Source organism: Haliotis rubra, unplaced genomic scaffold (genome assembly GCF_003918875.1).
Source record: "Haliotis rubra isolate DU_JTF1 unplaced genomic scaffold, ASM391887v1 Scf578, whole genome shotgun sequence".
Taxonomy (NCBI): Eukaryota; Metazoa; Mollusca; class Gastropoda; order Lepetellida; family Haliotidae; genus Haliotis; species Haliotis rubra.
Genome location: NW_025767277.1, coordinates 605,374 through 623,885, shown reverse-complemented (window position 1 = coordinate 623,885; position 18,512 = coordinate 605,374). Strand labels below are relative to the sequence as shown.

Here is an 18,512-nt window from a genome sequence, read left to right as displayed (position 1 = left end):
CGACAAGCATGTTGCTGAGGACCAATTCTAACCCGGATCTTCAAAGGTACTAGTTAGTAAGACGGTGTAGTGAATAAGTGTTTGTTTCTATATGTGACTATTCAGGACCCATATTGTCGATAACATATACTACATGCTTTTCGGATTCAAGAGAAACACAGAAGTATCCATATATTTTAACGAGAGGTACAACGTGGAACTGTCAAGGGAGGTAACCGCGCAGATATATTTCAAATTGTCGACCCTTTGTCCACTGCTTGAAAGTTATTGCTATGGGGCAAGCATGTAATTTCCTAATTGTGGAGCAAATACCGTCAAAACATACCTTTTAGATATTTCAGATTAGATTAATTTCAGATAGATTCATTGATGGAAGACTTGATTGACAAACTTGACAACATATGGTTCTACATGCATTATCATTTGGGATAAACCTTCCCCTACTGTTTTGACTATCTTCTTTAATGTAATCTAATAAATCCTCGTAATACTTAACATGGCTTCTACAGTAATTTACACAGAATCGTGTTCTTCCCAGGAACAGCACTTGTACATGTTCTTTTAGCAACACAGATTTAGCTCTGGGATCTGGGATCTTTTCAAATTTAGTTCTGTTCTGTAGATATATAAATGATAACTTTGATCATTCAAAAACTCGTATGGATTCCGAGTAGAGAAAGTTCTCCAGCGTACCATGCTTCTCACATGACTAAACAGGGTGTCTTAGTGAGACCCTGTGACTCATCCAGTGATTGAGAACAGTTTGCAAGGCAGCGTCACTGAGGTCACACTCGGTGAAAAACCGTCAATGCTTTGCCTTCGCCTGCATACATGCATGAATTTATGGGTTAATATATGGTCGTTTACAGTTGCACAACTCATGGTAGTTATGCAGTAGGAGTTTGAGGCGAGCATTATATTTCTGTTGGTATTGTACACGGCTTATAATAATGTTTAGAATTTTGTAACACTCACAACTTTACATTATTCAATCACAAAGCTATGTTGATAAACGACTGCTCGTCTCAATGTCCCTGTCATGAGAGGATGGGTATTGATATGCAACTAGTACTCTGTCAGTATTTCCGCCATCTATACATACAAAACACCAGGATTTGACGGCTCGTCAATGAGCAAATCATGTTTAACCACTTCAGTATCGAGTCTCACTCTCCACAGAAACTTCTTAAGCGAAGTTTGTGTTGCTTTTAACATTCATATAGCTCTTATCTAATCCCCTTTATCAAACGAGGCGGCGGGGTAGCCAAGTGGTCAAAACGTTCGCTCGTCACGCCGACGGCCCGGGTTCGATTTCCCAGATGGGTACAACGTGTGAAGCCCATTTCTGGTGTCCCGCGCGGTGATATTGCTGGAATATGGCTAAAAGCGGCGTAAAACAACACTGACTCACTCACTCACTCTCTCAAAACATTTGATGTTTCAACCTTGTATAACTATCACAACTATCGCTATCACAAACATTGTAAGGGGTAGCAAATCATTAATATGAATCAGAGGTGGTTTTCAACATCACACTGGCTTATCAGAATCGCAAATTTCGCCGTGGTACCAATCAAACATTTTCGCTCCGAGAATATGTAATAATAGGAATGCGAAAAATGGTGAACAGAACCAGTAAATCAGACGCTTTAAGAGACTTTACTAATACAGCAACATTATAATTTTGTACAGTAAACTGTATGCATTTTGCAAACTGAGCGGATGTATTCATTTATAGATACGTTTACTGAAATATTTATTATAGGTATCTAATTATCTTTCTGCTCCTGATGAATTAACAAAAATAACCCTATAAAAGCACTTCTAAGTGACCCCCGATCATTCAGTGTTCCTATATATACTCTGCAGTAAAGCTACCCATAAGTAGAAAAATTGGAAACATATGACGGAATGTTTGCTGGTATTCATACGAAAGGAATACCAAATATGCATGCATCAAGAGTAATTGGATGGAATGAAGTACGGCCAAAAATACAAACAAAAAAATGGGAGAAACGCATGCGTGGCGACCAAACACACCAACATGAAATGAACATGCAACATGAGTTGTTAGGCTATGAAAAAGATTGGGTTTCATTTGTCTGTGATCACAATTGCACAACTAGTAAACTGTGAAACATTCCAAGACTGACTGCCAGAAGCTCAACGTAATTATGTGTGCTGCCGTCTCCCATACCGACAGAACAGACTTGGTACTTGTGCAGGGCAAATTAACGTCAAAATGTTACACAAACTAAATTCTTTGGCCATACGTACTTCCTATTATGCAACAAGCAACGTCAAAGCTCTCCGCCCTTGACCCATCCCCAACCCCTCCCCAACCCACCGAACATTTATGGAATGCTCTGGAACATCGTCTGCGATCACGTCAGCAACAGCCACAAAATTTCCAACAGCTGGCACAAGCACCACAGGAAGAGTGTGTGTGAACATTCCCAAGCCACAATTCGTGATCAGATTTATTCTATGAGGGGGCCATACAAGATATTAAGAACATTTGACCTTCACCTTGAGATTCGATTGTATCATGTACGCCATGATGCACCTCAGTCTGTGACAATGACTTGTGCCAAATTTGATCAATTTATTATGATCTTCTGATTATTTATATAGTACATAATCTGACAACGTTTGCGTTTCTTTATTGCAGAGTATATCTATATGCACGTTTGCAAGTTATGAATCTCACATTCTTAATACCAAAGACTGAAAAACTGCATAATGCTTGAGTCTGTAAATGTTGTATCCGTATCACAGACATGTCAGATGAAAGAGTGTCAAATACCAACTTGTATTACTTTTATATTGCTGCATATGAAATGACCAAAATCCAGTATCCGAACTGTTGAGGACGTTACAAGAAATATGTACAAAATAATCAAGTTGGATTGAATGCTAAAGTACAATAACAAAAAATATCCCTATTTTTTCATGTCGAAAAGTTGTATTTGTACATATTGTATGCACAATGTGCATTTACATCTTGAGATGATGACTACAGCCGACTCCTAGACTTTGTGTTGTCATTGAATACTTAGCGATGTCACGACTCTCTAATGGATGAATAAGGAACAAAGTGGCTCATTTTTTATTTTCGGTGAGTTTTGAAATTCACCAGTAGCTAAAATAGATAACTAGGTAACGTCACAAATATGCTCAAGATTTAACAAGATGATATATCTATTACGCTGGCAAAATAAACATAGACATTTAAATGTCAAATTATATTCGGATTTTCATCACAAACATATCCCATTGTTGTTTTAATCAGTCATGTATCTGAGATATTTAATGACAATTCTGCCACAACTATAACGTTGTGAATACGTCAATGTGAACTGTTTACGTGACACTTGTGTAGAATAATGCTCGCCACAATCCCAACAATCAACCCGGCGAAGACGATGAAGGCAGCAGATAGGAACAGGGGATCATTGTAATCTGAAATGTCTATGACAAACATGGGATGAAACATGAGGAATATGAAAGTCTATTGGAAAGGAATAGAAGAAGCACTTACCCCAGTGATATATCAAATCTATTACTGAAATGCTAACCGTTTGTATACTCACCAACGGGTTTTATCTGAGTTGGTTGTGTTCATTCAGGTTTTCTTCCTATATTGTTTTGCCCTACATTATAACCTCACATATGGAGCTCTATTATTTTATTACTAGTATTTAATTTTAAAATAATATATTTGCATGACTTGTAAAAAATCTACGACTTATAATGATAATCAAAATATAAGTAAGAGAAATGAGTTTTCCATTGAGATAGTGAGGACGCATGTAACCAAGTCGTGCTGGGAAAGAGATTATACTGTTTATTGTGAGAAAGCTTTTAAAAAACACGCATACCAGTATTTCGTATGAAGATCATGACGAGGAGCACAACGCCAGCGGCTAGGAGGGTGCCATTGATTATGTAAAAGGACAAACATAATCTTCTCTTGTTTGCTGAAAATCCAATTGTACAGGGTACAGCATTATAGGTACTTCTTTGTGAGCTACCAATTTCGCATTTGTTCGTATTAAAGATAAATGCACAACGGCATCATTATTGTATATCGGTTTGTATTTCTTTTCGGAATTATTTCCTTTTCAACAGCGTTATGAAATAATTGCAGACCTTTGCACATATTGCATGATTACCTACCACACTTGATGTAGAGGAGACATCCGACCACACAAGGAATGAGAATAACGATTATGACGCTACCAGCAATCAGTACTTCAAAGTCTTCATTGACATGAAATATAACACGTGATACAGTTCATTTATCAAACATGGAGTAAACTTTAACAACACTATGTAAATTAACGTACCTCGTAAACAGAGATATAAACAGCAGACAACATGCATTTTCCAAAATATTCAGAGAAAACGGTTTTGAATATTTCTGTTAATATTAAAAGGTATATTAGTTATGAGACCTTACCAACGCTGGCAAGTGACACTTGCAGCTGGGGCTACATATATAGCATCAGAGATTAATTTAGTGTCTCTGACCAGATAATTCATCAGTGGCGTGTGGATTTGACTTGTATTATGTCTCCTACTATTGTTGTGTCTCTTACAGCAGACGTGATTAAACCTTCTTTTGTGCATGTTAGTGTTACACAGAAAGGTAATGTTACCACCACACGTTGTCGATTTTGATTTCGGTGTTACACATTCAGATCTCTCTCCGGCTACCGCACAGGTATATGACGATACACGGCTTCCTAGGTACGTCCGTTTCAATTGGCCTTCTGAGGTGGTTGAATCTACTACGTCGTCTTTTGACTGTAATAATACATATTTTAACGTGTAGTTGCTGCATTTTTGTCTTAAGTGAAGACAAGGTAGAGCAAGGCACACCAAGGACACAACTTGCATATAATGAAGTCACCATAATCTCTAGAAACAACAGAAAAGGACACCACTTGCATAAACTGAAGTTAATTTAAAAATAATTTACCAGGAGTTCCAGTTAAAAAGAAGACTTAACAAAGGAAAATATGCCTATCTAAGATTACATCCAGGCAGGATGTCCAATGTCAATTAATGGCATTTCAACAGTAACACATGCCGCTTCTAACAAACTTTACAAATCACTCTTTTGGAAAGTTCCACCGAATGAACATAAAAAGTGTATAGCAAGTCTTCTATTTAAAGTGTGTAGGGAAAAGGCAATTCTGAGAATTGTCCATGAGGGATATATGTTTCAGCAATCTATACATACACTCTCTGGAACTAAAAACCAACATATGTACTCTTAGAAAATATTTAGAATGAAGAGTGGGAACTGACTTATGTAAATATTAATGGCTATGAGGATATAGTTAGTGTAAATCCATGTCTCCTACAAGAGTTCATTCATACTCATACCCTCATTTCAAGTGTTATGGGCGGTGATCCATGGTCATTTAAAGTACACGTCACCAGCCGACTCCTTCCAACCCTTTTACATGATGCTTCCAAGGCGATATTTCTTCGAGCTGTAACAGGAGACATAAAATAGTTGTTTTTCTTGATAAGTAATGGGTGGCCATAGCCTCATGGTTAGATTCTTTGCTCAACTGTATCTGGATGCCTCTTTTATATTCACTGACATGAAAAACTGTTCATTTACATATCTATTTACAGGAAGTATTCTAATATGTACCATTTCCCGTAAAGTTCGTTTGATTCGTCATTAGTCTAATATAGAACAAACTTTATGGATAACAACTTCTTTTTATTCGTGAGTGCGACGTTTCGATACAGATTCTTGTACCGTTGTCAAGCATAATGGAGACGACGACGAAATTAAAAGTTTTACGTCGGCTTCTGGCGGTAAGCCAATTTCGCCGACGGGGTAGGTGGGAGCTAATGTAATAAGTAATAAATGTTAATAAGGGATAAACCACCTTACCTTAAAAAATATAAATGCTGGGGCGTTAAACCTAAGTGGAATTTGGAAAAAAAAACGTTTATAAACATAAATAGAGATAAAAAAAATAATAAAAGGCCAAGTTAAAAAAAGGAGAAAGGATGGATAAATAGGAATGGTGATTGTTAATAAGTAAGAGATAGAGTTGAAATAAACGATAGATGACATAAAAGGGGGCCTAGGGATGGGGGAAGGGGTGAGTACCGGACAAGTATAGCATAGGGGAAGATAAGTTATCTAAGGGGATATATAAAGAATGAGTAAAAAAAAAGGTGTTAAGTTGGGCTGGGGAGGGGGGGGGGCTGAGGGGGAGCGAGGGAGGCACAATGAGGCAGAGGCCGGGTTGAGGGACAAGCGGTGGTAGTAAACTGGCTGGCGAGTGACCTTGACCTTGGCAGTATGGGCTTGTGACGGGTTGTTTACATTAGCGAGAGGGGAGAGCGAGCGTGGCGTGTGCAGGGAATGGATAAATGAAATTGAGAGCCGTGTCTAAAGTTGTAGGGGGGGCAGAGTGGATAACTGAGGTTTGGACGGCTGGCCTGAATGTTGCAGTGAATGGGAGGTGAGAGAGGTGGCTGTAGCTTATTTAATGAGTTCTAGATTCTTTTTAGAAGGTTTGAGTTTTGTAGAAATAATGTTAACACAACTGAAACACCCTATGGGAATAGAACACTATACTGCACCCACGAAAGACGCCATGACTGCGTGCATAGTCCATCTGCATGTCTATTTTGTTTGTAAAGTGTGTGGTTAAGGTTTGTGATGCCTGTGATGAGTCTGTTTATGGCCATGTCAATATTTTTAATGTTTGAGAATGTAGGGATTTTCCTTAAGGGTGATTTTATAATGGAAGTAACCCATGTTGATTTGTTGTTGTTTATGTTGTGTTGGAAGTCAGTATATAGAATATTTGATTTAATGAGTTGTTTAGTTTCTGTTTTGGATGTATGAAAGTTTATATTTGGTGATTTGTGTGTTGTTGCTAATTTGGCTGCTGTATCTGCTGTGTCGTTTCCCAATATGTTTGAATGGCCTGGTATCCAGGTGAAAGTTATGTTTTTATTTGCTCGTTTAAGTGAGTCGGTTTGCATTGTGATATTATGAATGAGATCAGGGCGAGATTTGGAGTACTTGTTATGTATTTGCCTAATGGAGTTTAGTGAGTCAGAGAGAATTATGAAGTTAGTTTGTGGGAGGGTAGGTATTAGGTGGAGTGCAGTGAGGATAGCTGTTAGTTCTGCTGTTTGTATTGAGGTGTGGTTTGTATAGTGGAGGTTGGTTGTAATGGGTGGGGGTGTTGTTGGACGTGTATACCTATACCAGTTGTTTTGTTTGGGTTGATTGAGGCGTCTGTATATATATGGGTGTGTTAGGTAGTTATTGTTGATGTAGTTGTTGGTGATGTTAGTTATGGTGGGTTTGTTGGTGTTTTTTGGTAACTGCTGGAGAATGTTGTCTAGGGTGGTGTCTGTGGTGGGTGTGGGTATGTCGTGAATGAAGCTTGTAATGGGAGGTGTGTGTTGTATGTCGTTTAGCTGTTGTGCCTGTAGTAGTTTATGGAGTTTGGTGGGGCATGGAGCTTTTAGGGGATTTAATTTGAATTTTGAGTGTTGATTTTTTAATGTTGCTGTATTTATGTGTGACGAGTTTAAATAGTGGGTTATGTTGGGCCCCAGCCCAGTAAGTGAGTGTTGTTTGGTTGATTCTTTGAGTGAATGAAGTGGTGCCTGAGAGTAGAAGTAATGTGTTTAGGGAGGTACCAGTCTTCGTGCATAGGGCTAATTTTAGGGCTTTATATTGGATGGAGTTTATTCTTGGAGGTTACAGAAGGAGAGGGAGTGGAGGATCGGGGCGGCGTAGTCCAGTTTAGGCAGTATGAGCGTTTTGTATATGTTAATAAGTGTGTGTTTGTTGGCGCCCCAGTTTGTGCCGCTGATGGCCCTCATTAAGTTGAGATCTTTTTGACAGGAATTGACCAGGTTATGAATGTGGGGAGTCCATGACATATGTTGGTCAAGGTTACTCCTAGGAATTTTGCTTCCTTTTTTAATTCAATTTTTTGGTTATTTAGGTGTAGTTTGGATGTGAAATTTTGCATTCTTTGTGTTTTGAAGAGTATGCCCACGTTTTTTTAACATTAATGAGGAACCCCCACTGTTGGGCCCAATTTTGAATATGGTTAAGCATTTTTTGGCATTTTGTAGAGGCTTGTTTGACAGAAGTGGACAAAGTCCAGAAGGAAATATCGTCGGCAAATTTGGCTTTTGAAATTTCAAGCCATTTATCTGGGAATATGTCGTTGATCATGAAGTTAAAAAGTGTTGGTGATAATATGCTGCCCTGGGGGGTCCCATGCTCTAGGGGATGGGGGTCCGAGAGGGTGTTGTGAGATTTGAGGATTATCTGTCTATTATTAAGGAAAGAGTGGATGAAATTTAGAATTCTGCCGTTGATGGCATATTTTTGGAGTTTTTGAATAAGGCCGTTTTGCCAAACCATATCAAATGCTTTACTAAAGTCGATGAAAATGGCCATAGTGTATTGTTTTTGTGCATGGGCTACCTTGATGTCTTGTTCCAAATGTAAAATATGGTCTAAAATTTGCCTGTTTGGAGTAAAGCCGCTCTGGTCCTCCTTAATTAAATTTTTTGTGTATATAAGGTGTTTGAACCTGTTGTTGATAATGCTTTCTAAAGTTTTACATAGATGAGAGGTGAGGGAGATAGGGTGATAGGAATCAGGCTCATTTCTAGGTTTTCCTGGTTTGAGAACTGGCACCACCTTGGCTGTTTTCCATGAGTTTGGGATAGTACCTGAGGTCCAGATATGATTGAAGAGGGAAAGTGTTAAGTTTTGCATGTTAGGTGTTAATTTGTTGAGTATGGTGTAAGTAATGGTATCTGGACCCAGGGCTGAGGCTGACTGTTTGTTTCTGAGTGCAGATTGGAGTTCGTGTATATTTATTATTTTATTTATAGGTAGATCAGTGTGTGGTGGTTGTGGGGTGAATGGGGGCTGCTTTTTCATAGTGTTTTGAAAAGAAGGTGGGTAGTTGGTGGAGCTACTGACGGCCGAGAGGTGGGCAGCAAAAGCATTGGCTCTGTCTTTGTTTGTGGCTAGGTCCGGAAGGTTTGGATAAATAGTTTGTTTGGAGATGCCCTTAATGGCATTAAATTTTTTCCACATAGTTCTAGAGTTTCGATTAGTTAGCTTAAGGGTGGAGCAGAATTGTTTCCAGTGGTCATTTTTTGCTACCTCGATTAATTTCTTAGTTTTATTTCTTAGTTGTTTTGCCAAGTGTAATTTCGAAGGGTCCCTCTTTGATTGATTAAGGGCCTTTTTCCTTGCCTTTCTGGCTTTGATGATTTCTGAGCTCCACCAGGGGACTGTTTTTTGTGCAGGGTTATATCGAAAAGTTGGAATGCATTTTTCTGAGATGTCTAGAATGGTATTAGTCAGGTTTGTGTTGAAAGTGTTTATGTCTGTGTTGAAAATGGCTGTGGTGTCTATTTGTTTACAAAGTGTTGAGAATTTGTTCCAATTTGCTTTTTTAATGTTGAATCTTAGTTCAGTGGGTGTTTGTGATGGGGTGGTGGTGTGTGTGGGTATGTGTGATGTGATTGTGATTTTGATGGGGCAGTGGTCACTGCCCCAGGTGTCGTCGTGGACCTCCCATATACAAGCTTGTGTAATTTTGAGTGTGGTGAGAGTGATGTCGATGGCTGTGGGTGAGTGTAGATGGGAGAGGGGGTAGCGGGTGGGTTGATTGTCGTTGAGTGAGTTAAGGTTGTGTGTGCTTAGCCAGTCAGTAAGGCGGGTGCCATTTGAGTCAGTATAGGGTCTTTTGCCCCACAGTGGATGGTGTGCATTAAAGTCACCGAGGATAATGGTTTGGGGACATATAAATTTTTCCAGAATGTCCAAATCTTGGGTGGTAATTTTGAAATTTGGTCTTCTATAGACATTAATGATGGTTAAGTCTTTATTATTCATTTTAGTTGATATTGCCAGGACTTCGAGATTTTGTACAGGAATTTGCAAGATGTTATAGTTTAGTTCCTCTGCAATGAAAATCCCCAGCCCCACTGCAGGGGGGCCGGGACAGTTAGTTGGCCGAGATCTGTCTTTACGAATAAAATTGTAGCCTGGTAATTTATAGGCAGTTTTGGGGGATAATTTTGTTTCTTGCAGGGCTATGATGTCGGGAGAAATTTTGTTATGGGCAATGAGTGCCTTGATCTCATGAGACTGTTGCAGTTCCACTGTATAAGTGCCATGATTACTGTAATTAGGAATATGGGTTTTATAAATGCCATGGCGTGGGGCATGAATTTTGAAAAATGGAAATTTGGTGCTAGAGTAGGTTAGAGGTTTGTTGTTTAGAAGGGTTTTTTGAGGGCTATGAGTAGACTGGCCAAGGTTTTGTGGTAAAGTTTGGATTTATGTGCAAGGGTGTATAGTTTTTTGACTGTTGGTTTTTCCATTGTTGCGGCTGCGATGATGAGTTCTACTATTTTGTTAAGGTTTTGGTTTAATTTTTGAGGTGTGAGGGTTTGGGGGCAGGTGCTGGGTGTTTTTCAGGTGGGAGGGCTTGAGTTTTAGTTGTGGGTAGGGGGTTGGAGGTTTGTGTTGGGGAGGTGTTGGAGGGTGGGGTGGGGTTTAAGGGTTTGGAGGGGGGTGCAGTTTTGGGACCCGGGATTGTTTAGGTGGGGCAGTTGGGGTGGGTGTGGGGAGGAGGGTTGTTTAGGGGTGGCGTTTTGGGATGGGGGGTATGATGGGGGTATGTTGGGGAGAGTAGGTTTGGTGGTTAGTTGGGGTGGCCGTTGTTTTGTGGGTTTTGGTGGTGGTGGGGGTGAGTAGAGTGATGAGCTGGGGGTGGAGGAAGTATAGGGGAAGGATGAGCTGGCTGAGAGGATGGAGTGATATGAAAGTAGTGTGCGTGCTGGTTTTGGCAGGTCGGTGTTTTTGATGTGTTTGTTTAGCCTGAGGATATGTGTTTGCTTGATGGGGCATGTATTTTGTGTAGCGGTGTGGCCGGATGTGTTGCAGTGAATGCAGAATTTCTGTTGGCGACATTCATCGAGAGTGTGTGTGTCCGACCCGCATTTTGGGCATAACATTGGGAGCTTGCATGAGTTTGAGATGTGTGTGTATGAAAAACAGTATTTGCATTGTTGTGGGTTTTTGCGTGTTGGATGTACTTTGTAGGTAAGGGCGCCAAATGTAATGTGGGTGGGAAGAGTAGTGGTGTCAAATGTGAGGAAGGTTGTTTGTGTGTTGGGGTTGTGGGTTGTCTGTTGTTGATAGTTCTATAGTTTGTGATTTTTGGTTGGTTGGGGATGGTGTTTGCGATGCTGATGTAGTGTTCGATATCTGATTCAGTTTCTCTAGTGTCTGTGTATATAACGCCTTGGATGGATCTCTGCCAGCGTGGATATTGCCAACTTATTTGTTTGCCGTCGATGAGTGTGTTTTTTAAGGTGTTGTTTAGTGCTTGTTGGTCTGTGAATGTGATTTTGAAGCCTCGTCCGCAATTATTTATGTATTTGTATTGTATGTTGTGTTGTTTGAGGCAAAGTGCGAATTTGTTTATTGAGTAAGTGTGGTTGAGTGGCGTGTGGGTGTTTGTAGCAAAGGCGAGGTGGATAAGTTTATTTTCTTGGGGTTGAGGTGGGGTAGCTTTGTCACATTGTTTTTTGCTAGATTGGTTTTCAGTGGGTGAAATGTGTGGTGGATTTGGATTTGTTGCTTGGGGGTTGTGAGGGAGGGGGTGGTTGATTTGTTGTTTGTTGGGGTGGGACAAGGGAGTCGAAATCAATACCAAAATTTATGGGGATGGGGTTAAGTTGATGTGGGGAGGTGAGGGAGAAGAAGGGGGAAGTGTATATATACTGGATGTAACAAAAAGAAAACAACATAATTAACATAATTGGCTAGGCAGAGCCCAATCTACTTGATAAACCCTGCTATATAAACATCTCATTATTATTTGTACATCATTGGCTTCGACGCCTGTCCTTTGTCTACTCTCTGGCTTCATCAGCTCTCTGCCTAGCCGATTATGTTAATTATGTTGTTTTCTTTGTTACATCCAGTATATATACACTCCCCCCCCTTCTTCATGTTCCATTATGCTTGACAACGGTACAAGAATCTGTATCGAAACGTCACACTCACGAATAAAAAGAAGTTGTTATCCATAAAGTTTGTTCTATATTGTACTTCCCAACTTCTAAAATGCCACTCAAAGAAGTCGTCTTTAGTCACCTGGTGTTGTTCTACAGGTTTTAGATGTGTCATTTCCATCACTGCAACTCCAGTTTCCAACATCTGCATTGCTGAATGATGCGATGTGTAGTTGTGCCATTTGAGAATTGAGGTAACTCCCATTCGCATAGCCAGCTACTGATGGAAGACATGTAGCAGTACCACATGTGACTACCATAGATCCGTCCTTCTTCCACGTAATGCCATATTGTAATGTTCCGCTCCATCTGCAGGTGAGGGTGTAACTGGATCCAATAGTTGCAGAGCATACGCCACCGCAATCGATGCTTGAAACTGTTAAATAACGAAACTAAACTGACAGTTTTGCAATAACTCTTTCTGATCAGTATGTGTCTTCATGATATGAGGCCAAAAAGAAACGTTTGCTAAAACATAAGGCCCAACATTAATGTATTCCGTCTCATTCATTTCACCAACACAAACTGTACATAAGCAGTGTAGAACAGCGCGAGTCTAATTTGCTACAATGTTACAACTGACATGAAAGAACGTTCAACGTACACCCAAGATGGTCAACTCCAGTTACCCTATAAAGTGAATACACGTAGTATGACACACACCCAACCTGGTCAACACCTGATACCCTATTAGGTGAATCCTCAATTACAACTTACAAGGCGCAGTTCCATCCCGAATCGATCTGTCGAAATTTCTCGAAACGTGACATGAAAGAATAAGGTGTCCGCGATGTCAAACTTGATCCTCAGTTACTCGGTCAATTCAGTGGAACCGAATGCCACTTTCATTAATGATTTTTTTGACGAGGAGGACAAGCAAGTTGTTAAGGAACGTAATTGTATGACAGCTAAGGGCCTCAACGAGGAGAGCATAGAGCTGAGGGAATCACTGATCAATCGGCGATGCAGGTCGGTGAGAGATAATTTTAGTTTCTCAAACATTAAGGTAGCACATCGTGGAGTCGGGAGAGTCTTGCGATCATACTGATAATGTACCCAAACATGTGACGGGTGAAAAGCTACTCCAGTTGCAGGAAAACCTTATATTAACAACTCGATTAATGAAGTAGATATAGCTCCCCTGTACAGAGCCCCACGATCTATATCCAGAACGAGGCCGTTGGAGAACATGACCCAGAGATCGAGTGTGTCAGGTTCATATGTAAAACACTTTGTGTGACAACAATGTACCTAACGATATTAAGTTGGTGAGTGGCAGACACTGGTCACTCGTTGATAATCTCAATGAACTATATATTTTTTCAGTAAATGTTATATGTGTGAAAGAAATATCTGTGCCTGTGATCACGTCCCTGATGGTATCAGAGTTCTGCTGACAGTGCCCTTTAGGACTACACAGTGCCCTTTGGGACTACCGATTGTGGCGATAACTATGATATAGGCTTGATGTTAGTAGACAACGTGTAATAAATAGACCATCTTCGGGATGGCGCCCTGTAAATATTCATGAGGCAAGTCTTATGGAAATAGAAATGCATGGCGTCACAAAGAGGGATGGGCCATTATGGTTGCCTTGTGTAAATCGACCTCAGTAAGATATGGATCAGGGTGGTAATGAAAGGGTCCCTTGTTTTTAAGCTATGAACCAGTTAGTCGTTGGATCCTTAATGAAGGTGGAACAATGTATCATAATAATTTCGTACTGTGAAGTTTACACAGATTTCCGAACGTTGGTTGGTTGAGAGAGCGGTCATGTGATCTAAATTTCAAGGTTCATTTCCCTTGAACCCTTCAAATCGTTCGTACGTGTGTAAACATCGTTCATACGTGTGTGAACGTTTTCGAGCCGATCTGGGTCATGTGAACATTTGCCGGAACTACTTTCTGGGTTTTCCCCAGGAAACTCGCTGTCCATCTTGACGTAAACAAAATAAATCATTTGCATTCACACTCCTGTTTATACATATCACTTACTTGTCTTTGTATATAACAAAAAGCACCAACTGAGCACAGTTTTGCAAAAATCTGACTGACAACGGGTCTAACGAGCCCCAGCCAGTGCGACCTAATTTTCTAAATTTCCGCTACGGTTTCCCCAATGATCGAAATGCGAAATGCGAACAACGCTTTGACATCGTTCATTTTCCAGAGCAAACACTCAAAGTGACATTCAATTCTTAAATGAATTCCGTATAAGGAAGTTCTTCCTACAACAGAGTCGTGAATAGAATGGGATCTTTTAAAGGTACGCGTGAATGGATTAACAAGGAGACTTGACATAGGATGGGCAATGGGCAGACTGATGTATGCCAACAAGGTGGTGATTATGAATGTACAGGTCACCCAGATTTAATTGTGAGGAAAACGATGCCATGTCAACGTCAGTCTCGGTTGACAAGCACTAACGAAGGAAACGTATAGAAAGCACAAGGCGCAGTTTCGCAGTTGGGTGTAGGAGCAATGCTTTCTGTCTCTCCATTTGCATGTTATGTTGATCCTCATACAGTGAGCCTACATACAATTTATCATAAAGCAGAGTGATGGACGTAGGAAATCGCTGGAACGCAGTTGCTATAACTGTGTATTTGGTATATAGTCTCCGAGGTAGACACCGCTGTATCGTCTCGTTTTTAAGTTAACATAGTGTCAGTCGTACATTGAAATATGCTATGTTTAAAAGTTAACAGTCATTCCAGATGGCTCATAAAATTATGCATGAATGTTAAGATTGGTAACAGCTTCAGCTTAGGTATTATGCAGAGACTTGTAAAGTTTTCACATACATGAATAATTGACACAGACACAGGCCATTGGATAGGGGTACAGAAAGTTATTACCTTAATCCTCGTGCATTCTACGGTCTAGCTACATTTCGACAAGCATCAAGTCAAGAAAAAAATAAATAAAGCAGTTATTGACAAAGATAATTGTACACTGCGGTTTGTGGAGAAATATGAAGTTCAGCATTGGGATTATTTTGTTAACGTGAAAGACAAAGACATTCTGTTCATTGGAGGTGACAGTACCATGAAATAATGCTGAGGAATCAGCAGTGTCACCATTCACTGGTGGGCGTGTTGTTATTGTGTCAGAGATATGTCTCAATTACAGGAATACCATGGTGAATTAGCAAGCCAGTGACGAAATGTCCACATTGTTCTGTTTGCATGACATGTAGTGCATCAGTGCAGTGCCTGTTTAAATATCACCCAGTTCCATCAAATAAAAATGAATGATTTCAATTACATGTTACAATTCTACCCCATACCAAAACATCGCTAATATTAACGTTCACCCTTACGGTGATCAGGAATGCAGGTTTTACTTCGCTAAGACAAACGTGAGGTATTTTGTAAAAGGTGTCAGATTACAATACTCGTAAGCTTGATACCCTAGTTAATCTGTATGTTGTTTTAGTCACGTTATGGCTGAAATATTGCCAAAGTGACTTTAAATTTAACTCACTCACTCACTAACTCATATGAAGGGTTGAGATTCAGCAACTGTGCAGGATAGATGATTTTTACACAGATACTTACCTGTAATTGAATGACTTTTCTTAGACAGCATCAACACCATTGGAATGATCACTAATCCCACCTGTAATAAACATGTACATACACAATTATCTTGAATATTAACATCGAGTAGGTTTCTTTGTATGTATTTGAGTAAAATAGATTAATAAATCTCCGAAAGGCAGTCGAATATGGCCTGTTAGGGAGTTCGTGTACACATTAGTATACTTTTCCGCAACTGCATGAGATACAAATAATTAGTTAATTAAGTGTTTGATGATGAACGAATGGGAGCACATTGCAACAAGTAGTAAAGTGTGGCAGAAGATGTTATGAGCTAAAAGGACAATAGATTTATGGTGAAAATGTCAATTGTAAAACAGTCATTCAGACGACGAGAGACTCGCGACAAACCGAGCTAGAAATATTGTTCTTAAACCCATGCTTGTCATAAGGGACGACTAACGGGATCGGGTGGTCAGACTTGGTGGACGAATGTCACCGTATACAATTTGTACAGATCGATGCTCCAGATGTCACTCCCGTTGATTGTCTGGTCCAGATGTATGGTTTACAGACCAAAGTCACATAGCTAGAATATTGATGGAGTTTTTAATAGTTGAAAGATGTAGCTCTCTTTCGGCAACTTATCACATACACCGTACGACTTGTGCAATCAATTATTCATTGCAAACAATTATAGCTGCTTGTATTATTGGCATAACAGTTGCGAGTTTAGAGTCGTGTTTGTCGTTTGCATACAATGACATTTATTTCGCCATAAAACCGAGACTGGTTAAACTCTTGCATTGGCGTTGTATATAATTTTGCTATACACCTTCCGGGTACTACTTTAACATAACATATGATAAGCTGATTTGTTGCTTATCTTGTAAAGCACTATTTGCTGTACTACCGTACTGTTGTTTGTAAATTTTTCGTCCCTCCTGTGGGAGCCAGTCCGTTTGGAAACTTTCTTTTGACGCAAATTTGTTCAAGCCTCTAATACTTCTAGTAACATCAAGATGGATTAAATGTATATTCTTCTGAAGGCTGAACAATTGTCGGGTATTATAATATTATAAAAGTCATATAGATTTCTGACAAACTGTCTTCAGATATTTGGTGCTAGTGAGTTCGTCCATGTTCAATGACTTTGTTAGTGCCCGAATTGTTGAAAAAAACTGTGCGTTGAGGCATTGGAATAAGACACGGCTGTCATGTCATTGTTCATTTTACGATAGTCACCGTTAAAGATTTGAAGTTTGTATAAATCTGCACTTAGTTTACATTACACTGCAAGCACGGCAGACAGCAAACGGAAACCCTTATAACTATATTGTTTCCCCAGTTAATATGATTTTGCAGATCCTTCTCATTTGAACATAATGTCATATTTGCAAATATTCAAATGTCATTTTTTATCCACATGCTGCCCTGTTTAGGTGAAATACCATGCATTCATAAGATGGTGACAGCCGGTTTAAAGGCGTTTAGACGAATTTCGCTAGCTGCTACCTTTTATCTGCTACCGCGGCATTCTAAAATTATTTCTTTATATTTGACCATGTTACACAGTACAGCCAGATTATTGAAAATTTAAAGATTGTAATTTTTTTTTAAGAATTCACGCATTATTCACACATTTTTCACGTATACTCCAGATTCAAAGACAGGTGAACGGTTAGTATTTTGTCAAGTCACCATGGGCAGCAATGCAGGCTTGAATGCAGCGGGGCATACTACTGATCAAAGAAGTTAGAAAGTCGTGGTTCATGCTGTCCCAATATCGGACCACCTCTTCTTTCATTTCAGCAATATTTGTCAGATATTTCTTATTGACACTTTCCTTCATAAGTCCCCAAACATTTTCTATTGGATTTAGGTCAGGGCTATAGCTTGTTCAATCTAATAATCTCATATTTTGGGTCCGAAACCAGGCCTGTGAATGCTTTGAACGGTGTTTTGGGTCGTTGTCCTGCTGGAAAATCCAAAAATGTCCATGGGACACGTGATGGAAGTAAATGTTCCTCGAGAATATCTGTGTACCACTCACTCTTCATATTCCCTTCAAATACACAGAGGGTTGTTGCCCCTAACACAGATATGCCACCCCACACGTTAAATTTCGGACTGTGCTTTGGGCGCTGATACAAAGGTTTTCAGTTTGTTTGGTCCAGAATTTCAGTGTATTAGGAAACAGCTACACAGAACTTTCATCTGAAAAAATCACATTGTCCCAGTTAAATTTGCTATGCTGTAAGCACCAGTTCAACCTTCGCTCCTTTTGTTCAGGTTTCATGATCGGTGATGGAATTCCTCGACTTTTCTGCCAACCCATTGCATGCAGCTCAGTTCTAATTGTCTCCTTACAGACAGCCACAGTTCCTCTATCAATCATATCCAGCCTTAAGGTTTCTTAACTCCTTCGTTCGTTTTTAGAAACAAGAATACCAAGGCGCTTCCTGTCACCGACAGTCAATTTTCTGGGCCTACCTGCGCCTCCCTAGTGCTCAATGCCATATCCATTTGCAATATTTTCAAAACACGATAAACAGTGGACAAATGGATGCCTGTTCTACTTTGAAATCACTTTAGCTGATCTGATGTCCTTGTTATAATACTCTTAAATCAACTTCCTCTTCTCTAAATCATCCATACTGAGGATCACTGAAAATGTCGTCTGCTAGCAAGTAAACAAAGGGGGCTAACTCTTCACAAACTAATGAAAAAGGATAAACGGAGTTGTCTCTCTTGAATGAAACCAAGCACTTGATAGCTGGTCAAGGTTGTTTATACTAGAAATCCAATTAAACATATTCCTAAAATTCTCAATAATTTCTGGTCATA

General features: G+C 39.7%; 1 protein-coding gene across 4 annotated transcripts in view; it reads right to left on the bottom strand.

The window, feature by feature from the left end:
- Positions 1-1,643: 1,643 nt before the first annotated feature.
- LOC124254603 overlaps positions 1,644-18,512 on the bottom strand; it is a 29,657-nt gene continuing 12,788 nt past the window's right edge. Inside the window, exons 2-9 of one of the 4 annotated variants that reach the window (XR_006892498.1) lie at positions 15,684-15,744; positions 12,206-12,499; positions 5,395-5,504; positions 4,662-4,809; positions 4,180-4,263; positions 3,882-3,980; positions 2,976-3,471; positions 1,644-2,334 (exon numbers count right to left, since the gene is read on the bottom strand). Coding sequence is in view for 3 of the 4 variants with exons in the window: in XM_046688436.1 (XP_046544392.1) it covers positions 3,350-3,471; positions 3,882-3,980; positions 4,180-4,263; positions 4,662-4,809; positions 5,395-5,504; positions 12,206-12,499; positions 15,684-15,744 (918 nt within the window). In the remaining variant the exon portion in view is untranslated. Of the gene's footprint in view, positions 2,335-2,975; positions 3,472-3,881; positions 3,981-4,179; positions 4,264-4,661; positions 4,810-5,394; positions 5,505-12,205; positions 12,500-12,840; positions 13,007-15,683; positions 15,745-18,512 lie in introns of those variants that run through there. The other 3 variants (XM_046688436.1, XM_046688437.1, XM_046688438.1) reach the window with 3 other exon arrangements.